General features: G+C 49.8%; 1 protein-coding gene across 1 annotated transcript in view; it reads right to left on the bottom strand.

Moving 5' to 3' along the window:
• The window catches only part of FAT2 (FAT atypical cadherin 2), an 88,818-nt gene that overhangs the window by 34,260 nt on the left and 28,811 nt on the right, over nucleotides 1-25,747 (bottom strand). Inside the window, exons 5-11 of the mRNA XM_075900583.1 lie at nucleotides 23,420-23,731; nucleotides 22,495-22,705; nucleotides 18,855-18,994; nucleotides 15,120-15,395; nucleotides 13,957-14,167; nucleotides 8,230-12,282; nucleotides 1,996-2,192 (exon numbers count right to left, since the gene is read on the bottom strand). Of these exons, the coding sequence (XP_075756698.1) occupies nucleotides 1,996-2,192; nucleotides 8,230-12,282; nucleotides 13,957-14,167; nucleotides 15,120-15,395; nucleotides 18,855-18,994; nucleotides 22,495-22,705; nucleotides 23,420-23,731 (5,400 nt within the window). The remainder of the gene's footprint in view (nucleotides 1-1,995; nucleotides 2,193-8,229; nucleotides 12,283-13,956; nucleotides 14,168-15,119; nucleotides 15,396-18,854; nucleotides 18,995-22,494; nucleotides 22,706-23,419; nucleotides 23,732-25,747) is intronic.

Here is a 25,747-nt window from a genome sequence, read left to right on the forward strand (position 1 = left end):
CAGCATAATTCTGTGGGGCCCCCTCTTTGCCATGGCGCATGTGCGGGGCTTTTTGAAGCACGGGGCCCAGGGCTGCCGCCCTGTTCGCCCTGCCCTATATCCGCCCCTGCTAACAGGTTATTGCTGTCTCTCTGGGCCTTTAGCAGAATTTTCTGAGGCATTAGGCTACTGGGATTGCCGGTGCATTGGGCTGTGCAGCTTCAAGCAGGCCCCTTCAGATGCCATAGCAGCTTCCATTTGATACAAAGGAAATGTTTTGTGTGTGTGTGTGTGTGTGTGTGTGTGTGAAATGTTGTGTGTGTGTGTGTGTGTGTGTGTGTGTGAAGTGTGTGTATGTGAAATGTTTTGTGTGTGTGTGTGAAGTGTGTGTGTGTGTGTGAAATGTTTTGTGTGTGTGTGTGAAGTGTGTGTGTGTGTGTGTGTGTGAAGTGTGTGTGTGTGGGTGTGTGTGTGTGTGTGTGTGTGTGTGTGAAGTGTGTGTGTGTGGGTGTGTGTGTGTGTGTGTGAGAGAGAGAGAGAGAGAGTCAATGCTGATAACCAGTGTTAGGAGGATAGGGTTAGGGACTCAATCTACCATTCATGGGACCGTGTGCCTCCATGTGTGCTTGGATGCATGGCTTCACCTTTGGCGGGAGAGGATAATTCAAGGTCTGCTTCTTGGTCTTTTTGAGGAGAGTACCCCAGGTTGCTAGTTAGCATGGGTGTCTTTTGTGAGGAGGAAACCTGTCCATCAGCAACTGGGTGGAGGTTGGCAAATGTATTTCATATCTCTTCAGCATCGCTTGGAGATTAACAACTTTTGGTCATTACCAGTATAGGTCACCCAATGAAATGAATAGGTAGCAGGTTTAAAACAAACAAAAGGAAGCATTTTGTCACATAACGCACAGTTGACCTGTGGAACTCCTTGCCAGAGGATGTTGGGAAGGCCAAGACTATAACAGGGTCCAAAAAAGAGCTAGATAAATTCATGGAGGTTAGGTCCATCCATGGCTATTAGCCCGGATGGGTAGGGATGGTGTCCCTGGCTTCTGTTTGGCAGAGGCTGGAAATGGGCAACAGGGGAGGGATCATCTGTTGATTCCCTGGTCTGTTCATTCCCTCTGGGGCACCTGGCAGTAGCCACTGTGGGCAGACGGGACACTGGGCTAGAAGGACCTTAGGTCTGACCCAGTGTGGCCGTTCTTATGATTTATACCAGTGATGTGGGGGTGAAAGGCTCTTTATCCTGCTACCAAACCTCTTGGTATGGAAATCGTGTAGCCTACCAGGGTGCATGGCTTGTCTATTTTCATGTGCCTACCCAAAAAGCTCCACCCACTCTTTGCCTCCATATGTTCTCCATCGTACTGCTTCTGTTGTAAGCCCGGGACGCCTTACACATCTGGGCTGTGTCTACACTGGGCCACTTATTCCGGAAAATCAGCCACTTTTCTGGAATAAGCTGCGAGCTGTCTACACTGGCCCTTGAATTTCTGGAAAAGCAACGACGCTCTACTGTACAAAATCAGCTGCTATTCCGGAAAAACTATTCTGCTCCCGCTCAGGCATAAGTCCTTATTCCGGAACAGTGTTCCGGAAAAGGGCCAGTGTAGACAGCCCAGTAGTCTTTTCCAGAAAAAAGCCCCGATCGCGAAAATGGCGATCGGGGCTCTTTTCCGGAAAAGCGAATCTACATTGGCCACAGACGCTTTTCTGGAAAAAGGGCTTTTCCGGAAAAGCAGCCTGCCAATGTAGACGCTCCTTTTCCGGAAAAACTGAAAACGGAATAGTATTCCGTTTTAAGCAGTTCCGGAAACTCATGCCAGTGTAGACGTAGCCCTGGAGTCTGGGTTTGACCCTCTAGTTCCCCGGTTGCTTAATTAGAAGGTGGTGAGGACGCTCCAAGTAAAAAAGAGACGGCTCTATACAAGAATTATCACAAGGCGGAGCCACCGTAACTTGTGCTAGCTCTGACATCACCACTGCTTCCGTTGCCTTCCCCCTGCTCCTTACCTGCTTGCATTCAGGGCTGTTGTCATTGATATCGAGGACGAAAATCTCCACTTCTGTGACAGCTTGAAATTTCCCGTCGGACGCCGTGACCCTGAGGAGATATTTCTCTGTCTCTTCCCTGTCGAGAGGCTTCTTGGAAACGATTCTCCACTCGTCCTCTGCCTGTTTCACACTGAACTGCCCTAGCATGTCCCCTTCTGGAAAGGCGTAGAAGGCAGTGAGAGGAAACACAGTGAGCCCTGAAAGCGTGAAGGGCTAGGGGCTGGGGAGAGGGTACTTCAGGCATTTCCCTACACCCTCCCCATGGGGGTGTATACCCCCCCCCCCAAATTTCCCCAACATCCCCCCAGTTTTGTGAACTATAGTGCCATATAGCTCACTTTCACCCTCACGGTCTCACCCCTTCTCGGCCTGACACCCTCGACTGTAAATTCGAACACCCCCCCAGTTTCAATTCCTGGGGAGGCTACTGGGATACTTCTCTCCTGTACCATCTCACCCTCTCCATGCAACCTGCATATGAGAGCTGCAGCACTTGCAGGCGTTAGAAGCAGCGGTGAGGAGAAACCGGCCGGCATGTCCCGTTGGTCCAACTCCGGCCTTTGACTCCTCCCCAGTGCATTTTATCCCCCAGGAAATGCCTCTTCTATCTCAGTCAATGGGCTTCCATATTACTTGTGTTACTTAGGGGGAGAACAAGTTGTTTTCAAAAGGTCCCGACAACTTTGAAAGGTCCCAGTGACATATCTATGAACGAGTATAAAAGCTCATGCTGTATCCCATTTCCTTACATCCGTCTGTCTCTCTCTCTCTCTCTCTCCTCCAAACACAATAGGTTATAAAGAGATCCGGAACCTACACAGACACTGAAATGTAAACACTGACTCTTCATTATTGCAGGGCAAGACGAGGTTTGGCTTTTTTAAAGGCACTGTTGCAATGGATCTCCTTTAGCACCTTGTAATTATGTAATACGGGACACTTGAGGCAGTTACATAAACGCTAGCGGGCCAGATTCTCCAGTCTGCCAAGTTCACTTTGTGCTGCTGCTAACAGGACAGAAAATGAACGTGAAAATGGCCAGAAATACGCCCAGCGGGGCAGAACTAGGTGAACAGCAGGATGAACCCAGCACGTGAGGGAAATCTCTTCAAACCACTAGTTCTAGCACCTGTCCCAGAGGAGAATTTTTTGCTCCTGGAGAATTTGCCCATAGTGTGGGAATTTCCCGTCGCAAAGAGCTGATGGCCTGTACTGGAACTGTCAGTATAAGCAAAGGAGACGATGAATTGGGCGACGGGAGGGAAGTACCACTGGAACGCCAGCAGGTGGAACTGAACCAGGGACTCTGGGAGCTTAGCACATGAGCCTCTGCTGCATGCACTAAAATCCAGCTGGCTCTCGGCGAAGGCTGTAGAGCCAGGGGCAGCCCGAGGCGAGCTGCTGGCATCTGGCATCCCAGGTGGAATGCGTGATCAGCACCCCCGCCTCCACAGCCCTCAATGGCGTGACGCCATCATCGGGCGCCCCGTTTAACACGGCGCCCTAGGCGATGGCTGAGTCGGCCTATGCGCACGGGCCGCCCCTATGTAAGAACAGACTCATTTCTCTCTCTGTAAGTGGTCTCAGTGCCATTAACTGGGCCAGTGCACCACGCCCACCAGGGCTACGTCTACACTGGCCCCTCTTCCGTAAGGGGCATGTAAATTTCAAGAGTCGTCGTAGGGAAATCCGCGGGGGATTTAAATATCCCCCGCGGCATTTAAATAAAGGCACTGTTTGAAGTAAGAATAAGACCCTCCGGAAAAGGGCGCTTTTTCCGGAGGATCGGGGCCAGTCTAGACGCTCTTTTCCGGCTTTTTTAAAAGCCGGAAAAAAGCGGCGGCCATGTTTATTTAAATGCCGCGGGGGATATTTAAATCCCCCGCGGATTTCCCTACGACGACTCTTGAAATTTACATGCCCCTTACGGAAGAGGGGCCAGTGTAGACGTAGCCCAGGTGTCTGGGTTGCACACTTATTCCCGGTTTCCTAGTTACGTTAGGTCTATGAAGGTCCATATGCCAATGGCGTAAGTTAGAGTTACCTCCTTGCACATTTACACTGGGGTTGGGTGACTGAGAATCAGGGAGCCACAGCTGGTCTCTCCACTGCACTCCAGGGGACTCAAGTCCTAGCATTTTCATTTTTAACGTGCTCTGTGTTTTAAAACACCAAGCGACAAGTCAGTAGCCAAATCGGCTTCTACAGCTGTCACTGTGCCACAGAGACCTTCATGGCAGCAGTGGGAATAGAGTTCAGATCCTCCTGTTACACAAACCGCAGGCCTTGCAATGTGAGACTCACCATCAGCTCCGGCAGTACAGAGCCTTGTGTTTTGGAACAGGAGTTCTATTGCCACTGATCCAAAGAAGTTCTATGTGGCTTTGGTGTACAGAAAAGTGACCCCCCCCCCTCACCACACACAAAGACCTAGCATGGCCCAGATATTTATAAGGAACTCCTTCTATAGTTTATTTCAAAATAGCATGTCCTGTATGTCACGATACAGTCGATCAGTACTCGATGGGCATCAGCTTACAACCTGCCTCCTCTTGACACCACTCTTTTTTTCTGAGGCACGGGGGGGAGGGGGAGAGAGGGCACCAGGGAACTTCACCTAAAATAATTATCTAAATGGTTTCTCTTTGATGAACCCTAAAAAAGAAGCACAGCTTGATCGCCTTCTGTGTTCTTTTGCTACAGTTTGTAGGGCTTGGGGCCATGTGTTTATTGTTTAGAATTTTAACTACTTATGGGTTAAAACGCAGAAAACATAAATAAAGCCCAAACAACATCAAAGTGCATTTTCCAGGGCCTAAAGTAATCTGAAACCAGATCTTAAAAGAAGCCAGAAATGTTCAAACAAAAACAGCCTAGCACACTCAGCCAGATGAGTTAAAAATAATCAGGTATTCACAAAACAGGCTAAGAAGAGATTGAAAGCACAGACATTCTCCTTCTGGTTTAAAAGATTGTAACAGATCTCAGGTTACAACGTGATCTGGCTAAATGCTTTCCTCCTGAAGAGTCTCAGAGGGGTCTCCGTGTTAATCTGTATCTGCAAAACCAACGAGGAGTCCTGTGGCACAGATTTATTAGGGCGTAAGCTTTTGTGGGTAAAACCCACTTCGTCAGATGAATGTGATGAAGTGGGTTTTACACACCAATCATAGAACCATAGAGCTGGAAGAGATCTCAGAAGGTCATCAAGTCCAGCCCCCTGCTCTAGGCAGGACCAATCCCAACTAAATCAACCATAGTTTATGCCATAATAAATCTATTAGTCTCTAACGGTATGTCTACATTGCAGGCTCACGTTGAGTTAAGCTACGCAACTTCAGCTACGTTAATTGTGTAGCAGAAGTCTAAGTAGCTTAACTCGGCTTAAGGCGCTGTCTACACTAAGGACGTGAACGACTAGTCGACTACCCGATAAACAAATGTGTATTGGATAGTTGTTACATTAGTCGACTAGTTGCTTTCCCCCACTTGCTGCTTCTCTCTGAAAGCCCATGGCCAGATCCTGGGCTACACATAGAACTGCTGCTTTGAAATACTGTGTGCAGCCCAGGGTCCAGGCTGCATGCGGCGTTTCAAAGCGGCAGTGCCATGTGGAACCCGGGGTTGGCACTGTCACTTTGAAATGCCGTGGGGAGCACGGGGACAGCGGGAAATGCTTGAGCGTCCTACTGGCCCTGTGCTCCCCTTAGGGCTCTCACCTTTGAAGTGTAGGAACAGCCCTGGGAGGCGCCCGTATCGACTAATTGAATAGTCGATGCAAAATACATTGACTATTTGATTAGACAATTAATCAACATTTAACATCCCTAGTCTACACAGCTAGAAGTCGAAGGAAGAACTCTCTTCTTTAGACTCCCTTACTACTCGTGAAATGAGGGTCACAGAAGTTGGAATAAGAAGCCCATTATTTTGAAATTACAGGCAGTCCCCGGGTTACGTACAAGATAGGGACTATAGGTTTGTTCTTAAGTTGAATTTGTATGTAAGTCGGAACTGGCTCCAGATTCAGCTGCTGCCACTGAAACTGACCAGGGGCTGACTACAGGAAGCAGGAGGCAGAGTTGCTCTGCCCCCAGCTTCCTGGAATCAGCCTGATCAGTTTCAACAGCTGCTGAATCTGGAGCCTGGGACAGAACAGCTGGGGCGCTGCCCGGTAGGTTCCCACAGGACCAACCCGGCAGCACCCCAGCTGCTCTACCCGAGGCGTCCCGCAACAAAAGCCTGGTCTGCTGGGGGGGGGGGGCGCACTAGCTGTGCCCCCTCCCCCCCAGCAGATCAGGGAGACCCAAGCAAAGCCGCACAGGCGGAGGGACCCCGCTGCCCCCCGGTCTGCCCCCAGGGATGCCGCCTGTGCAGCTTTGCTCCTGTCCCCCTGGTCTGCTGGGGGGGGTCCAGAAAAGCCTCTGGACCCCCCCAGCAGACCAGGGACACCCGAGCAAAGCCACCGCTTGGGTGGCTTTGCTCGTTTGCCCGGGAGCAAAGCCGCCCAAGCAGTGGGACCCCCGCCAAAGCCACTGGACCCTCCAGCAAAGCCACTGGACCCCCCCAGCATACCAGGGGGACAGGAGCAAAGCCGCTCAGGCGGCGGGGGTCCCACTGCCTGGGCGGCTTTGCTCCTGGGCAAATGAGCAAAGCTGCCCAGGCGGCGGGGGTCCCACTGCCTGGGTGGCTTTGCTCCCGGGCAAATGAGCAAAGCTGCCCAGGCGGCGGCTTTGCTCGGGTGTCCCTGGTCTGCTGGGGGGGTCCAGCGGCTTTGCTGGACCCCCTCAGCAGACCAGGGAGACCGGGAGAAGCTTTTCTCGCCCCGGAGGACACGGGCGGCAACCCGCCGCCTGTGAGCTCCGGGGTGAGAAAAGCCCCGTTCGTAAGTGCGGATCCGACATAAGTCGGATCCGCGTAAGTCGGGGACTGCCTGTATTTCAAAATAACAGGCTTGCTGTGTAGACCCGCACTCTGTTATTTTGAAATGATGCGAGTTACTTCGAAATAAGCGTGCAGTGTAGACATAGCCTAAGGTGCTACATTGTTTTGTCCCTGAAAGGTCTTCGTCTGAGCTAGGACAAGCATTTTAATTTTAAGCATTTGTTTCACTTAAAGCATGCAACAAAATCATTATCAAAATAAAGTATGGACGTTTCAGTTTTTAATCCTCTTTGGACTTTTTTTTAAGGCTTTGGTTAATTTTGATTGGCCTGACTCCCATTCTGGATATGCAATAACCTCCTTATTGTTTCTCAGTAGTGGGAAACATACTGTGTTTGAAACTATAATGTTATTAATTATTTGATACAGAGAATGGGCTAACTACAGCACTGGGTAAAAGTGTGTAATTACAGACATACAAGCACTGATTCTCAGAATTGCAGAGTGCTCCTAGATCTCATTGATTTTATCTGGAACATGTTCAGTACCAGAAAATCAAGCACATACTCTGTGGCTTTGTCTACACTATGAACTTTTTGCAGAAGAGGTGATGCGAATGAAGCGCTTATTAGCATTTTCTCGCACTTCATGTGCACAGTCTCTTCTGATCCTTTTTGTGCAAGAGGTTTTTGCACAAAAACAAGCAGTGTGGATGTGTCCGTTTTGTGCAAAACCCCTATTTTAGTCATACGGATCTTGTGCAAAAAGGGTTTTTTGTGAAAAACGGACACGTCCACATTGCTTGTTTTTGTGCAAAAACCTCTTGCGCAAAAGGATCGGAAGACACTATGAAAATGAAGCACGAGAAAATGCTAATGAGCGCTTCATTCGCATTGCCTCTTCTGTAAAAAAAACATAGTGTACATAGAATCATAGATCTGGAAGAGACCTTAGGAGGTCATCAAGTCCAACCCCCTGCCCAAGGCAGGACCAGTCCCAACTGTGTGTGTGTCTTGTGTGTCTATACATATACATTGACAGTATGTGTATATATGTAGATGTGTGTGTTGGTGAGATTGGATTATAAGAGGAAAGCTGGATTAAAGAAATTAAATACAAATCATAGTCTCCATGAGAAATGCAGTATTATGACTCACTCTGAGATCTGGAACACCCCTGTTTGAAGGCACTTGATACAGCACATGCAGTGGAATTGTGGGCTGCAGAATAAAGGTAGCAGAATCTGGCCCTAAGATTATATTCTAATTATTCTTGCCAGCTCATGATTTAAATTTAGGAGCAACTCACCAGTGATGTAACATGTGACCCGTCTGTTCTGCTCGGAGAGATCCGCGTCTGTGGTTCTGAACGTGGCGATGATCTGACCAGGCTCGGCGTTCTCAGTCACCGAACCTTTGTAGACCTCTGAGGTGAACTGGGGGGCATTATCGTTTTCGTCGGAGACGGTGACCTCCACCAAAGTGTGGGAAGATAACTGGACTTTCCGGCCGTGGTCTGTGGCTACCACATAAAAACGGTAAGTCTCCTGGGCTTCACAATCCAGCTCCTTCAGTGTCGTGATCCACCCCGTCTCACCATCGATGGTGAAGAGTCCTCTGATGTTGCCGGGTTCAGCTTCCAAGCTGTAGGTCACCTGCCCATCGCTCCCTGTGTCCTGGTCATTAGCGGTAACTTGAATTACTGTAGTTCCCGATGGCATGTTCTCCGTGACAAAAGCCCGGTAGGGATCCGCCTCAAACACTGGTTTGTTATCGTTGACATCTTTCACTTGGATACTTACTGAGACCAACGAGACCAGCTCAGTCTCCTGGTGTGAGCAGTGAGCCATGACGTCAATCTGGTACCACTTGGTCTTCTCGTGATCCACGGCCTTATTGACTTTCAAAGTGCCCGTTTGCTTGTCCAGCGTGAATACCTCTTCCTTATTGCTTTCCGCCGTGGTTCCCTTCACCAGGCTGTATATGATGGGCTCCTCTGACATAGCTTTCACGGATCCTATTTCTGATCCTTCTGGAAGGTCCTCAGATGCTGAGAATGTGTACAGTGGCTCAGAAAATCTGGGCAAGGACACCTCTCTGGGGACAATCTGAAGACTGACGGGGACACGAGAGTTCCAGTGAGGTGGTCTGCTGTCTTCAGCTTTGACTTTGAAGTTAAAGGCTCTATTTTCTAACCCAATGAGGCTCTCTTTGACTTTAACCACCCCAGAGGCAGCGTTGATCTCTACGATGTCTTCCGCAATGCTGTCCACCGAATCGACTGAATAGGTGACGTCTGCATTCACACCTTCATCAGCATCGTAGGCCAGGACCTGAATGACTGGGGAGCCTTTGCTGACATTGGACTGGATAGATAAGGTGTATTCGGATGCTTTGAACTGAGGCGGGTTGTCATTCTCGTCTGTAAGAATGATCTTGACCGTGCAGAAAGCCACCTTCCCGCCCCCATCCTTGGCCATAACTTTGATAGCAATGACCCTCTCGGTGGAATTTTCCCGATCCAGCTTCTGGAGTGTGGCAATGTGGCCTTTGTGATCTATGGTGAACTTCTCATGGGCGAGTTTGTTGATGATAGTATAATCGATGGTGCCATATGGGCCATCATCTGGGTCAATAGCCACAAGCTCAATCACCTTGGTTCCTACCTCAGCATTTTCAGCCAGCTCCGCTTCATATACATTCTGCCAAAAAGATGGGCTGTATTTATTGGTATTGGTGGTATTGATGAACACGGGCACAGTGGTCTTGAAAACCCCATCTGAAGCAGAGACTCTAAGGTTGTAAGATGACTCCAGGTCCTTTCGACACCGGTTGAGCATGGAAATTACTCCAGATGTGCTGTTGATGATGAAATGTCTTTTGTCATTGCCCGAGAGGATCACATACTCCAGTCTTGTGGTATCTCTGCTGTCGGGGTCCAGGGCCTGGACCTTTACCACAGTATGGCCACAGGTGGCCATTTCACTCACCTTGGCTTCATATTGTGCTTGGCTGAATTCAGGGGGGTTGTCGTTTACGTCTGCCACATTGATGACCACCAAGGCTTCGCTGCTCAGGGGGGGCACGCCGTGATCTGTAGCTCTTATTTTCATGTGAAACTGATGGTTTGTTTCATGATCGAGCACTTGGGCTGTTGCTATTTCTCCCGTATTAGGGTCAATATTAAAGAACTTGGTAGCATCTGAATTGTCGTCCAAGATCCGGTAGGAAATTACTTTGTTTCGTCCTGAATCCTTATCAGAAGCAAAGAGCTGGACAACGGAGGTCTGAGTGGGCAAGCCTTCTGTGACAGATGCAATGTAAAGCGTCTGAGAAAATACAGGTGGGTTATCATTAATATCCTCCACTTCCACTTCCACCTGGGCTTCCGAGAAGGACCCCAACACTGTGTCCGTGGCTCTCACCGTAAAGGTATGTTTTGTTTCTGATTCATAGTCCAGCTGGCCAGTGACAGTAAGGACACCGGTCTTGAAGTCGGTGTTGAACAGTTTAAGGGGCTCTTCCTCCATGATGTTGTAGATGAGGCGTAATCCTTCAGGACTACGAGCTTGTGTGTGGAGAATAGGTGTGTAGAGGGGAATGTTTTCTGGCACTTTCACGGTATAGTAAAGACTTTGGAACAAAGGGTTGGATTTGTTCCTCACGGTGATTAAAACCTCTTCTTCGGCTTGCAAGGGTGGCTCGCCGCCATCTCTCGCGATAACTTTAAGCGTGTATTTATTTAAAGCCTGATAATCAAGGGGTTTCTTGAGCGAGATGTCCCCCAGGTAGGGGTCAATCCAGAAGTACTCATAGAACTCTGCTAATGAGTAAGTAATGGCTCCGTTATCTCCTATGTCCCTGTCAGTGGCAAATACCTGGAAAAGGACATCGCCTGGTTCCATACCCTCTTGAACTGAGGTATAATACGGCACATTCTCAAACTGTGGTGGATTGTCATTGGCATCCTCCACGTAAACCTGGACTGTCGCCTGAGACACCCTTGGTGGGTTGCTAGTGTCCTTCACTTCCACAGCAACCTCGTACGTGTCCTGTGTTTCACGGTCAAACTCCACACAGTTGGTCTGCAGCACTCCTGAAGCTGGGATCAAGTTGAACCTCTCCTTGCCGTTTAAGAGGGAATAAAAGAGAGGCTCGTTTAGCTGATTTCCCCTGACTCCAAGCACAATCAGAGTCTGCTGATCTGTAGTGTTCTCCTGCACCGTTGCTGTGTACAAGTCCTGATCGAACGTTAAGGCGGTAACCTGTGGTTCAGTGAAATTTACCCTGACCAGAGCAGTACTTTTATACAAGCCATCGCTAGCTCTGACTGTGAGCTCACGATAATTTCCCAGGAGCGTAGCATTAACCACCGAGATGAGACCTGTGAGTGGGTGAATGAAGAAAGCCTGGTCCAGATTGCCTTCTGCTAGGCTGTACGTCACCTCCGAATCTGCATCTTCCGCACGCACTGCCAAAAGCTCCATTCCAGGATGGGCAGGCAGCGAGACCGAAAGTTTGTACACGTCTTTTAAAAAAACCGGAGGCGCGTCATTCACATCTTGGACGTGGATGATGACCGTAGCAGGTGTGGATGCAAATAAACAGGGATTGCCCCTGTCCTGGACACGTATGCTGAAGTGGAAAACCGGGATGAGTTCATAATCGAGATCGGTGCGAGCGGTAAGCGTTCCCATGCTCGGATCTATAGTGAAATATTTCAGTGCTTCCGGTTCCAAAATTTCATAGACCAGCAAGGCATTGGAATCTTGGTCAGCATCCGTTGCTTGTGTGACCAGCGGAGCGTTGTTTTCATCCATAACCATGCTTTGAGGTGGGGCGTTCTCACTGATCCAGCCAACGAAGGAAGGCTTCACAAAAGCAGGCGCATTGTCGTTCTCGTCTATGACGTAGATAAACACGGCCACATCCGTAAATGCTCCTCTCATGTTGGTGCCTCGGACTTTCAGCTGATAAGACGAGACTTGCTCAAAATCTAAGTTCTTCTGAGTGGAGATAAGGCCTGATTGATAGTTCATGGAGAACACGCCACCCTCATTTCCTTCTTTTATGTCATAGCTGACTGGGGACATACTTGTGGCTGAAACCAGGAGAAGAGGTGAGCCAGGTGCAGTAGATTCACTGATCTCCGCAATGTATTCCACCTCTGAGAATTTAGGAGGAGTGCGGTCAGAGGGTTTAATGTGAACGTGGACAGTTGTGGAGTCCGTAAGTGGGGGGAACCCTTGATCTTCTGCCTTGACAACAAGCGTTAACCGCTCTGCCTTGAACCGGTCCAGTTTCTGGGAAACTGTAATAATTCCAGAGATGGAGTCAATGCTGAAGAACCCCTCACTGTCACCTGAAATAAAGGAAATGGCAAAATTAAGAGATGGCTATGCTCTTTGGCTGTGTTCTCTTGGGCTACGTCTATACTGCAACGCTATTTCGGGATACCGGAGTGTCCCAAAAGAGCTAGCATCTTCACAGCAAGCCTGTTATTTCGAAATATCACAGGCTTTCTATACCAACATCCCTGTGAACCTCATTCCATGAGGCATCAGGGATGCTTCGGAATGGCGCCTTATTTCGAAATTTGGTGCTGTGTAGACAGCGCCAAATTACAAAATAAGCTATTTCGAATTAAGATAGAAATAAGATACACAATTTGCGTAGCTCAAACTGTATATCTCATTTCAAGCTAAAGTGCAGTGTAAACGCACCCTCGGAGTGTTTCCAGAGTCATTCCTGGTCTCATCTCAGATGACTTGTGCTAACTATTGTCAGCTTCTTTCATTGGGAAATGACAATCTATATGAATGTTTAAGCTGGTCTAGAGGCACTGGAACAATTTGTACAGCAGAGGAGCGGAACTAAACTATAAACCTATGTCAAACTGGAAGTGCGGCAGCTCCCCCAGACACCCCTACTTTCAGCACCTATGGTCTGCCCTTACTCTAAACATAATGATCCTGCTGTAAACGTTGGGCAAATGTGTAAATAAAGGATAAGGGTTATTAGAAAAATTATTCTTTAAGTTGAGTGAATTTAATGCTGGTTGAACAATGCACTTGAAGTTTTCTATTCGTATATTGAATAGAATATATGAATGTGGGCTGTGCCATGTCCCCCTCCTCCCCCATCCTGCCTTTACTGTTATTAATACAATACGTGGATTTCAGTAGAACCTATGAACGGCAGTCATGGCCCAGGATCCTAACCACAGAATATTAGAACTGGAAGGGACCAAGAGAGATCATCAAATCCAGTCACGTGCCCTCACGGCAGGACCAAGCACCGTCTAGATCATCCCTGATAGATGTGTGTCTAACCTGCTCTTACATATCTCCACTGATGGAGATGCCACAACCTCCCTAGGCACTTTATTCCAGCGTTTAACCACCCTGACAGGTAGGAAGTTTTTCCTAATGTCCAACCTAAACCTCCCTTGCTGCAGTTTAAGCCCATTGCTGCTTGTTCTATCCTCAGAGGCCAAGATGAACAAGTTTTCTCCCTCCTCCTTATGACACCCTTTTAGATACCTGAAAACGGCTATCATGTCCTCCCTCAATCTTCTCTTTTCTAAACTAAACAAACCCAAAACTGCTCTCATGTCCCCTCTCAGTCTATTCATTCCCTCTGGGGCATCTGGCATTGGCCACTGTCGGCAGAGAGGACACTGGGCTAGATGGACCTTTGGTCTGACCCAGTCTGGCCACTCTTATGTTCTTATGAGGATACTTTCTGCATGGGGTGAGGCTGAGGCTGTGCACATCAGGAGAGAGAAACAGGCCCGTCCCCACAAGAGGGGATGCAAAAGCTGCTTCCCAACGAAAGAAGCTCAGCACAGATCCTGCTGCCTCGTTCCCAGCGCTGCAGATCACCAGAGCTCAGCAGCTGTAGCACTGAGGGGACTCAGAAAACGGGTCCAGCCGCTGAATGGCATATCCCACTAACTGGACGAGAGTGGCCCAGCGGCTGGATCTTTGTGGCAGGCAGGTTCTTAGCTAACTCTGCCCTGCCTCGTGTCTCTCACCTGCCTGAAGAGAGTAGCGGATTTCAGCGTTCACCCCTTGGTCCTGGTCCAGGGCTCGGACTTGAACCACCTCGGTGCCTACGGTCGCCGAGTTGAGGGCCTCTGCTTCATAGTGGTGGCGGGTGAACCGGGGAGGGTGAACGTTACAGTTCTCCACGTGGATGACAACCCTGGCAAAGTTCCGCTTGATGGGCACTTCCTGGTCCCGCACCTGAGGGGCAGAGAGGAAGAGCAGGTTACCGGGGTTACCGAGGGAAATCACTGGGCAAAGCCAAAACACAGGCCTCTACCAGTTGAGTTGAAGGAGTCACTTTGTTAGCTGGCAGCAGCAACAGACCGCAGTGAAAAACGTGTCATGGACCACGAAATAAGCCCTTCCCCGTAAAATTGGCTGCCTCCTTGTTCCTAGAGGTGCCCCCTCAAAGGGGGTTTCCTACCTCCAACTGGATAGGGAAAGGACAGGACCTGTCCCTCCCTTGCAAACTGCTCTGGCGGTGGGAGGAGAAACCAGGGTGGCTTGGGACTGGGAAGCATCCTGAGCTTCCTGCAGCTGGAGGAGGCTTGTGGAGTTGTGTCCAGTCTTCCCTGTGCTGCTGGGAGGGCCCCATCAAAGGGGGCTTCCTACCTTTGACTAAGCAGGGGAAGGACAGGACCAACCCTAACTGTCCCCTGAAAACTGCTCTGACAGGAGGAGGTGATGACCTGGCCAAACCCACCTTTACCTCTTGGAGATTCCTGCAGCTGCAGGGAGCTGTCCGGTTGCTGCCTTCAGAGGCCCAGCTCTGCAAGCAGCAGAGGTGAGGGTAACAATCCCATGGCCCCCCTACAACAGGTTTGTGACCCCCCCCCCCATCTCCTTTTGGGTGGGGACCCCACGGTTACACCACCATGAAATGTCAGGTTTAAACAGCTGACAATGTGAATTGACCAGTTTTCAAATCCTATGGCTGTGAAATTGGCCATCAAGAACAGTGAATTTGGTAGGGCCCTGCCTGTGAGGACAAGCCATCAACATGCCTATGGGGTGCGCTACAAGGTGAAAGCGAAAAGTCTTTCCCTCCCCTCTAAAACTGTTGGCCCCGGTTGGAATGTCTCAAGGCACCCCACCTAATTCCCCATCGCCCGTTCTAGCTCAGCAGGCTGGGGCCCTGGCTCTCTCATACCATCACGGTTAAGATGTGCCGCAGCATGGATTGAGTACTGAGCCCTTCTGCCGTCCGGAGGGCTCCACTGCTTGGCTCCAGCTGGAAGAGTCGGGTGCTTCTGGGGTCTACGCTGCCATGGAGGGTGTAGATCAAACCCTTCCCTTTGTCCTCATCTGTGGCGCTGACCCGAAGGAATTCTGTCCCGGGGGGCGTGTCCTCGGGAATTGTCACCTCATAATGGCTGTCCAGGAACTGGGGGCGGTGCTCGTTAATGTCAATCACATGGATGTAGGCCTGTGGGGGAGACAGTGTATTATGCAGTGGAATCCCATTGGGGTGGAGGGGAATTCTAGTTACGAGTCGCAGGGTTGCAGGAAAAATGAAAAACACAGCGTGAGCAGCAAATATTGGTTTGTGTGCTACAGTTAGGAGCAAAAAAATGAGGAGTAAAGGATCTTTCAAAAAAGTGTTTTTTTTTGTTTTGTTTTGTTTTTTTGAGAGAACCCCACCTAGATGGCGATTTTACTTACAAAAAGCCCTTTTTCGAAAGAACGCGCGGCCACCATTATGCAAATGAAGCACGGGAAATTTAAATCCCGGCTTCATTTGCAATTTCGATCTGTCTAATTTACATCCCTCTTTCAAAAGAGGGATGTAGTCTGGACGTGCCCTTAGGTGTGTCACACTCGTGCCTCAGTTTCCTGAATGCCACACCTTGAAATCCGTTTGCACAGACAGGCAGCAGCCCTGTGGAGCTGCAGGGGCTGTCCAAGAAGCTGTCCTCTGTGCTCTTTTCACTGAGACTCTATCTTGGCTGGCGCTTGTTTTGGTTGGTTGGTCTCACTCTAAAAAGCCATTTAGCCTGAACATTGGTCTGCTGTTGGCGCATAGGGCTGGCCCTGAAAACACTCATGCAGCCGCTGGTGTGGGGCCTTTCTGGCGGCTGTCCTGCTGCTTCTCATTGCGTTCACACAGAGAAATGGAGGGAGCACAAAGGATGAATGGGAGGAGCGCGTCCATTTCAGGAGCAGCATGAAAATAGGGTGGCAAAAGCAAGTATTGGAGCTTACGCTTACTAAAAAAGACAATAACCTCCTTGCCCACTGCAAACCTTATTTTGGCTAGGGAGATTGGCCGGTTCCTTCCGTTGTCCAATACCCCTGAATCCCTTCCATCTCATCTTCACTGAACTCCTCCCACCCCCATCTCTGCACCTCTAGATAGGGTTGTCAGATGGTTTCAACAAAAATACTGAACACTCCCCCCCCCCCCCAAAAAAAAACACCAAGGGAAAAAATCTGTTGAGGGGGGGGAGAAAGGAGGGGACCAAAGTTGCTGAGCAAAAAAAAAGAAAAAAAGAAAAAAAGAAAAAAAGGTATGGCCCCTTTAATTAAGTGCAGAGTCAGAATAGGGATAGGATAAGGAGAGGTTGAGCACTAAGACCCATTGAAGGCATTGCTTCCAATTGCTCAGGTCTTGAGGTTTTTTTGCTGGTGGCCATCTTGTTTTTTTGGTCGAGCCAGAAGGGAGCTTCCCTGTGGAACCAGGTAAGCAGAGGGGGCGGGGGACTGGGGCCCAGAGGGTGTCCAGGGGCTGGGTCCAGTTGCTGAGTGTGTCGTAGGGTTGCCAGGTATCCAGTATTTTTGCCTTCTGGCCAGGAAAAAAAACAGAAAATACTGGACATTTCAGGTGACCGGTATTTTCTGAATTTTTTTACCGGACAGGAGGGAAAAATACCGGATTGTCCAGGTCAATACCGGACACCTGGCAACCCTACCTCTAGACAACACCTTACCCAATCCCCTCTAATGATTTGCTTCCTTTGAACAAAATCAAACACGCTTCTGTGTTTTGCAGCAGCAAACTCGCTGACATCTGTTCGTGGCCACCAGTGCCAAAAGAAACCAATGATGAGATTCTGGGAGGCAGGAAATGCACATCAGCCAATGCAGTGTGTAATGGAACAAAAGTTTGTACCATTGAAGGTAGCAGATGGTCCCCAGGGAATGTTGATGGAATGGCGGTCTTTGCCTGTCTGACATCCTTGTTAGCCTCCCCCTGCAGATCAACCTGGTGATCACTCCCCATAATGTGTCACCCTAAGGAGAACTACTGGGTGACTCAAGGTCGGAGCCCTCTAGTTGATTTGGTCAGAGAGAGCGTGATGAATAGGAGGAGTGCTGGCCAGCACCTGGTGACTAAGGGGTTAAACTCAGGTACTTAGCAAGGGTGTTGGCAGGGGGCCAGAAGCACCAATGGGGATACAGTGCTGAAATCTGAATTGCATAAGATACCCTGCCTGCTTTCTTTGTATGGAGACGTGAAGCCTGGAGTTGAGAGAGACAGAATGATTTAGGCCCAGGCAGGACTACCATGCCTCCAAGGAATATGGGCATGGAAGTGGATTGAACCAGCAAGGGATCGTGAGCAAATAGAGGGAAAAAGTGTATCTAGTCATCTTTGTTTTGGTTGTTTGGTTTAAACTTCTCTGTGTGAAGTTAGAGCATGCATTCCCTCCCCCATTCACTAAGAGTTGTTCCCAGAGATTTTCTCTGTGTTTTAATTTGTTTTACTTAGTTGCTCCGTGCACCTAGCAACCAAGCATGTTTTATCAAGTAGATCTTTTCTTTCTTAATAAAAATCACTTTTTTTTAAGGTGGCGATTTTATTCTTGAGTCCTCGCAAGTAAAAGGGGGCCGTGTGTGTGTATTTGGCCACCTAGACTGGGGGGGGGGGGGGGGAGAGTCAGCAACCAGAGACTGTAGCTTGTTTCTCTCTTTTCTTTTTTCAATGTCTTTTGGGGCAAAAGATCTTGGGGTACCCTGGGGGAAGGAATTTCAGTGTTCCCTCTTGTTTTCTAGGGTGAAATCACTTGATGGTGGCAGCTTTTTCCCCCTCAGAGCCAGTGCATCTGTAACTCTGGGGAGTTTTTTGTAAGCAGAGCCTACCGAGGCGAAGTATTTAAGGTCTTTGCAGGCCCCCACCTTCTGCACTCCAAGTGCCAAAATGGGGAATAGCCCTGACAGACAGTGAGCAATCCCTGAATATCCCTCTCAGGGACAGTGAAAGGTGGGATGTCCTCGACCCACACAGGTAGAGTGGAGCTGTGCTGTTGGGCACAGAAGTGAGGGAGGGGTAGAAGCAGAGAGCCCTGTGTGTTCCCCAGACTTCTTGCCACATCACCCATCTGAGGGCAGTACCTTCTGCACTGAGAATGAGAGAGAGAACTGCAGGGCCAAACAGGGGAGAAATGGGAATAACGTTGTAATGGGTGTCTCCTCCCCTAAATTGGTCACAGCCACCCCTTTGGTGCTCAGGGCCACATACTGATCCTCCGGTGCGACCTGTCCTCTCGGCCTGTCTCACTTACACTCCACCAACAGGCGGAGCTGAGTGAAAGGCCCCGATAAAAGGATTAAACAGGCTCCTTCTTACTCATCCACCCCTCCCTTCACTTAGGTTGATTTCCTGTGGGACTCGTCTGCTTCTATTCCTGTGCTTGCTCCCTTAGTCATGTATATCACGAGTTTAAATTGGCAAGTACAGTCCTTAGGGTGCTGGCCTCATTTTCCCACCTCATGTGACTCTATGGCAATAGATAAACCCTTAGCTTGGGGAGTCAGAGAGACTGATCGCTCAGCCCAAGGGGTGCAGTGCAAGGAGACACGCATGCCTAGGCCCCAGTCCATAGCCTGTGCAAGACAATGGAAAGATGAGGGGCTCTACCAGCCTTTAGGAATTGTGGGAATGTACCTGGGTCCTGATGAAACTCGACCCATCAGTGACTTCCACTGTAAGGTTATAGCTTGGCTTCTTCTTTGCCTCGAGGGCTCTCGCAATGACCATGCTGCCGGTGCTCTTTTCAATATCAAAATCCATGTCATCGTCGCCACCTGGGACGGGGCAGAGAAATAAAGGGGGGAGGGGAAGGCAACGGGGTAAGAATAATTAATAATAAATATTAGAAAAGGAGAGGGATCTGGGTATGTGTGAACTGAAGCTTTGCAAGGGGCGTAGCTGTGGAAGGACTCTTGGCAGCTGGCAGGCGTTCTAACATCCCACCACTAGGACCAGGTGGGAAGTACGCAGCTAGGACACGAGGGAGGATGCTTCAGTGAACGTCTTTTTCTTGTTGTTTGGTGTAAATTCTACAAGGCCTGACCAGAGGCCGAGGGAAGACCGGGGTATCTCCAGCTGAAGGGAAGGATGAGGAAGGTATCGCAGGCCTAGAACTGTCAGGGGAGACAGTGTGTGCTGGTTTCATCCCAGGTGGAAATTTTCCTCCCTTAACCCCCAGTCCTAGTCCCTGGCATGCCTCCAGGCCTCACTGTAGTCACGGCGAGAGCTGGGCGGGGGAAGGCCGATCTGTTAAATCTCCCAGATAGGCCAGAGATTCCCAAGTTTGGGCTCGCCTCTCAGTGGTAGGAGCCTTGGATGGAAGCATTAAGGATCTAAACCATACAAATCCCGGGCTTCATTTGCAATTGCGGTATGCCTACATTACCCTCCTATTTCGAATTAGAAGGGTAGTGTAGACATACCCACAGACTCCTAGGAGCCCTTGAGAATGGTAACCATAGAGACCCAGCCCTCAGATCATGCACAGCCAGGGGATGGGTGAGGACTGGCTGTGGGTAGAACGGTGCTGGGTAGGCAGTTGCTCTAGCTGTACTTCTGGGGCCATGGGCAGGTGGGAGCTACACTCTAGGCAGGGTTTCTATGGCCCGGCCATCCTATTGTTGGCGAGCAGTGGGAAACACTGAGGGACAAAGAGGGGAACCAGAAAAGAGCTGGGGGAAGCTAGGGCAGAGAGGTGGCCAGGGGACACGCTAGTGGTGAAATAGGGAACCATGCCAAAACAAAAGGGCTGTGTCTAGACTGGCCAGTTTTTCCAGAAAATCAGCCGCTTTTGCAGCTGTCTACACTGGCCACTTGAATTTCCTCAAGAGCACTGACGAGCTCATGTAAGAAATGAGCTTCTTGCGGAAATACGATGCTGCTCCCGTTCAAGCAAAAGTCCCTTTTGCGCAAAAGTTTTGAGCAAAAGGGCCAGTGTAGACAGCTCAGATTTGTTTTGCGCAAAAAAGCCCCGATCGCGAAAATGGCGATTGGGGCTTTTTTACGGAAAAGCACGTCTAGATTGGCACGGCTGCTTTTCCGCAAAACCCAATGTAGACGCTCTTTTCAGAAAATGCTTTTAACAGAAAGCTTTTCTGTTAAAAGCATTTCCGGAAAATCATGCCAGTCTAGACGCAGCCAAGGGTGCAAGAGAAATCTCAGATGGGAGACAAAGCAGAAAGGGGTGAGGGGAAGAAGACTGACGTTATGCAAATGAGACCATGGCTATTCCAATTTGAAAATGAGGGCATTGCCTCGTTTGCATCAGCTCTCCAGATTTCTGGCTCTACGGGCTTATCGCCGATGGGCGTGGGGGTGACTTTGCACCAGGGAAAGCCGCAGTGGCTTTCAAACTCAAGGTTGCTCTGACAGTACGATAGCGGTGTCCTTCCTCACCGCGGCAGGGAGCCTGCGAGCTCTGGAGAAGCCCAACGCTGAGCAGCTGCAGAAGCAGACGGCGCTCCCAGTATGAGCAAGGGCCGTTGCTCCAGCCCAGATGGTTGCATCACGTAGACTTGAGGAACTCGGTGGAAGAGTCATCCCTCCTGCTCTTGCCAGCAGCCCAAGGATGACAGCCCCTTCCTTGTGTTTCTCACTCTATTTGCTTGTGACATGCAAACCGCCATTGGAATAGTCCGGTTTAGAGACGGTGAGAGACCGTTTGGGCCTCTGCCAGAGTTCCCCGTATTCTGAAGCAAGCTGATTTTCCTATGAGCATCTAATGGTGCCGCTATCAGAGGGTGTGGGGAAATCTGGACTGACACAGAGCGAGAGAGACAAAAGAAGCTGAGACTGAGGAAAAGAAAGAGACAAGTGGATTCCCTTCCACTAGCAGAGGCGATCAGTCTGCTAACCTCGCTTGCTTGGAGCAGTGGGGTCAGAGGAGAGGAGAAAACCAGGCAAGGACAAACTCCAAACAGGAGAGGAAAGAAAATGCTCCCAGACGGCTAAGGAAAATGGGAAATTCCTTCCCTTTCTTTAGCCGCTGCCCCCTTCAAAGCAGCCAGTCTGGAGTTTCTCTCTCTCAGCCGTCAAACCTCCCCCCCCACCCCCGTGAGAAAAACCCTGAGAGCTGTGCTATTCACAACGGGCATAGCCACGGGTGGGCCATGGCCCACCCATTCTGTTTCGAGGCCTTCTCCTCGCCAGCCCATGCAGCACTCCTGCTGGGGAGCAGGGCCGGGATGCCAGGACTTCCCCTGCTTTGCCTGGAGCTCCAGCCCAGGAGCCAGGGCAGGGCTTACCCGGCTCCGCCTTGTGCTACTGCCAGGGAGTGGGGGTAGGGCCAGGCTGCTAGAGCTTAACCCCACCTCCCAGAATGGCCCATGCACCGAAATCAGCCTCCTCCCCGACCCCCACGGGCCCTTCTGGCTACGACAAGGAGGCCCCAAACTAGGAGGAGGAGCACCCGGAGCTCTGACCAGCAGCCCAGTTCTGAACCCCTAGCTTCGCTCAGTGCAATCCATGGGCAAAGCCGCTCCAACTCCACCGTCTGCCTTGCCACAAAGCAGCCCCAAAGGGGAGGCCTAAAGCTGCCTCACCTGGAGAACTGTCATGGGCAAGCATCTCTGTCAGCAGCAAGGGAAAGACACGCTCTCTACAGCAAACCTGAGCTGATGGAAATCACAGGGTGTCTCAGAGCAGACTGGCGGAGGAAGAAGAGGAGTCCCAAAGGAATGGTTTTACCAGCAGAATCATAAAGTGCCCTGAGCAAAGCAAGTGTGGTAACCAGGTCAGCCAATCAGGGACCCTCCAAGATGTTTCACCAGGCTGCAGTGCAAGGCAGTGTTCCCTCAAATCTTTTCCATGCATGTGCGGAATAATGTGTTATGTGCACCGAGGCAAGTGCAAATGTGCACCACCAGCAGAAACAAAAAACCTAGATATGGGTGCTCTGCTAATCAGCTTAGCTCAGTTTACGGGGAACACTGCAGAGGGCATGATTGCTACATATTTCCCATGAGCCATGTGAGTCTCTCACCCCCAGTGTCTTCCAGGGCAAGAGATTTCATTAGTGATGGGCAAGTGCCAGAAATGTCATGGTAAAAGATGATGGATAATTGTTCTTGTGCACCAGCTCTTTGAATGGAGTCTCTGTGTTTTCTATGTAGTCAGGCGGGACGCCATGTGATGCCTACATGGAGGCTTCTCTCTTAATCTTGAGTAAACACCTTTGTTAGCTCAGGGCATGTACATGCTGGATGCCAAGGGGAACGGGGCAAAATTCTTCCAGCTCTTAGACGCCAGAGTGTCCCGTTTCCCACTGGTGCCTCACCTGTGATGGTAAACCAGAGCGGGCTGGGTCCAATCTCAACACTGATCACTCCCACCATGTGGTTCACAGGGTCCGTTTCCATCACCGCAAAGTTAAAATGGGGCTCGTCGAAAGCGAGTGGCTCTGAGGAAGGGCCCGGGCGGGCGACCCAACTGATGTGAAGCCGCACGCTGGCAGAAAGTGGGGGGCTGCCGTTGTCTGTCGCCTTGACCTGTCAAGGAACACAGGGGTCATGTTTCAGGGAGAAGTGCTGGGTTAGCAGTCCCTCCCTCTCATCCGGTTGGGCTGGCATTCCCTGTAGTTTCTCTTTGAGTTTCAAGTCTGAACGCACCCAAAAACCCACAAAGCAAATTTCACTCCGAGGGGCTGAGTTTCACCTGCTTTCACAGTGAAGTCATGCAAACCAGATTCCTCTGGGTCACAAAGTAAATCCCCAGGCTCACTCCAAATCAGACCCATGCTTGTGTCAAAGCAGAAAGGGGGCCCGGCCAGGACTCTGGATCCAAAGGCTCCTGAACTTGGCAGAAGTTTGAACCTGGATCCATACTCTGTAAGCTGGGTCTGTACCTCTCTTTGCAAAGGGCCAGAAGCAGAATCCCAAATCTAAGACCTTTAAAAGTATGGGAAAGCTCAGATTCAGTTCCAAACCCAGGGGAGATCATGGGGATGATCCAGGGATGGATCCCTGAAATAATATGGTGCACTGCACCTCAGACTTTCCCTCCATTTCTCATACCTTCATCTCTCTTTCATTGGTTCTCTTTGTCCCTTCAGCTGTGCCCATCTCTCCTTCCCGACTCTCCCTTCCACAGATCCTTCTCATCTGCCTCCTCTCCGTCTTTCCTCTCTCGTTTTCTCCCTCCCTCTACTTCTTTCCCCCTCCTCCTCTCCCTTCACGGGCGTTCTCTCTCTGGGCCCCTCTCACCGTTAGGATGTTATATTCTGAGGCCAGGAAAGCCTTTCTGGAGAACAGCACGCCTGTCCCAGGGCTGATGGTGAATATCCCTTCCTCATTCTCCTCAATGCTATAGGTGACCTGTCCATTCTGCCCCACATCACGGTCGGAGGCGATCACCCTGCAGACTGGCAGTGGCGACTCAGACGCAGCTCTCTCTAGGAGCTGAACCATGAAGAGCTTGTGGGGGAAGCTGGGAGGGTTGTCGTTGGCATCCAGGACCTGGACCACAACTTTGGCAGTGGACTTCAAGGTCGGGTCTCCGTTGTCCGAAACCACAACCTGCAAGCAAACCAGGGGACTCGTGAGCCACGGCACAACAGCCAGCCCTCAGCAGGAAGGGCAGGTGTAAAATTATTCTGCGGTTTGTTGGGTGTATGTGTATTTCTCTTCCAGCATGATTTGAATGTCACTTGCCCCTACTGCATGAAATGTCAGACCTACCCAAGTGCATGTGACCAAGTCAATCGCTGGCATCTGCCGCTTGCGGAAGTTTTGTCAGTCACACTACATGATATTGTCTAGGGCTGGTCCACAGATGAGAAGATGCATTTACTACCGCTGAAGTGCTTAGGGATACCTGCTTTTACTGCTGATGAACCCAGATTCAAATTCCACTAACAACCCAGGCCACAGGGCATTATAGATAAAACTCCAACAAGCCGATTCTCCTCTCATTTACACTGGTATAAATTAGAAGTAATTCCACTGAAGTTGGCAGAGGAACATCGGTAGGGTGGAATCAAGTCCTAATATTGCTACACAAATATTTATATTATTGCAGGATTCTGGATGCATGAACAGGCAATCATGCCCTCCCCATGAACTCTGTGCCAAACATCATTATAAAGGTAACTTGTCCTAACCCTACTACAAGAATTAGGGGCTCACCCAATGAATTAATAGGTAGCAGGTATAAAACAAACAAAAGGAAGTATTTCTTCATGCAACAGACAGTCAAACTGTGGAACTCCTTGCCAGGGGATGTTTTGAAGTACAAGACTAAACCAGGGTTCAAAAAACAGCTAGATAAATTCATGGAGGATAGGTCCGTCAATGGCTATTAGCCAGCATGGACTGGAATGATATCCCTAGCCTCTGTTTTCAGGGGATTTCTTTGGGTGTCGGGGGATGGATCACTTAATGCTTCTCTGTTCTGTTCATTCATTCTGGGGCACCTGGCATTGGCCACTGTCAGAAGATACTGGGCTAGGTGGACCTTTGGTCTAACCCAGCATGGCCATTCTTATGTTCTGATGACTTAGACTGAGAACAAGGTCTCGGATATGGCCTGTCATCCTTGTGTGACAAATTATCGATCATGATTTTTGGGCACGGACTGCAACAAATGGAGATGGAACTTTTTCATCTTTAGGATTTGGTTGTTTTCCCTGATATGTTTGTGAACTTCTTGGAGGGTGGGAGAAAAGGAACACTAAGGTCCTGACATTGCAGAATAAGCAGTGTGCCAAAATACCTGCCAATGGTCATGAAATCTATAAAAAATATAGAACAAGGGCAGGAACTGCTGAGTACGTCGGAAGAAGGAAGGCACTGATAAATATACTGACGTGACTGAGCACTGACTCTGGAGAGAAGCGCATCGGAGTTCTACACCTGACCTGCCCCAGACTTAACATGTCTGTGCCTCGGTTTATCCATCTGTAAAATGGGGATAACCCAATTTCTCGGGAATGCTGTGAGAATGAAAAAGTGTGTAAAGTGTTCTTGAATGACTAAGCAGTATGAATAGGGAGCAGAAGGTCAATTACTTGGAGCAACTGGGGATTCCTTCAGCTTTCTATGAATAGCCCTATTGTAAGGGGATCCCTTGGTGGTGTAAAGGCTGCATAGCTGGGGTAAGGGCTGGATTAGTGCTTTGGCAATCCTGGGCTAGTGGAATGGCCCATGGTGTTTCTGTGCTTTCCATAACTTGCAGTGGGGGTTAGTTTAGCCCCTGCTGCATTCCAGGATGAAGGAGGCACCCTTCCCTTTCCTCCTGTCCAGCAGCATCCGACATGAGCTTGAGGAAGCTGAGGACTAGGCCCAGATAATACGGTACACTGAATTTGTCCGGCTTGGCCTCTGACAAATGAATCATTGTCCACCTGGATAGAGACTAGAATGGCAATTCCCACCCTTTGTTCCCCAGATCTTGGCAATGGGCCTCTTGCTTCTCTGCTCTTCCGTTAGGAAATCTTGAGACGCTTTTCAAAGCATCACACAGCTGGCACTTGGGGCAACAGAAAAAAAAAAGCCCCATAGAACATTTAATTATCTTTCCCAGCACTTGGGAGC

The sequence above is a fragment of the Pelodiscus sinensis genome, chromosome 17, assembly GCF_049634645.1.
Source record: "Pelodiscus sinensis isolate JC-2024 chromosome 17, ASM4963464v1, whole genome shotgun sequence".
Lineage (NCBI taxonomy): Eukaryota > Metazoa > Chordata > Testudines > Trionychidae > Pelodiscus > Pelodiscus sinensis.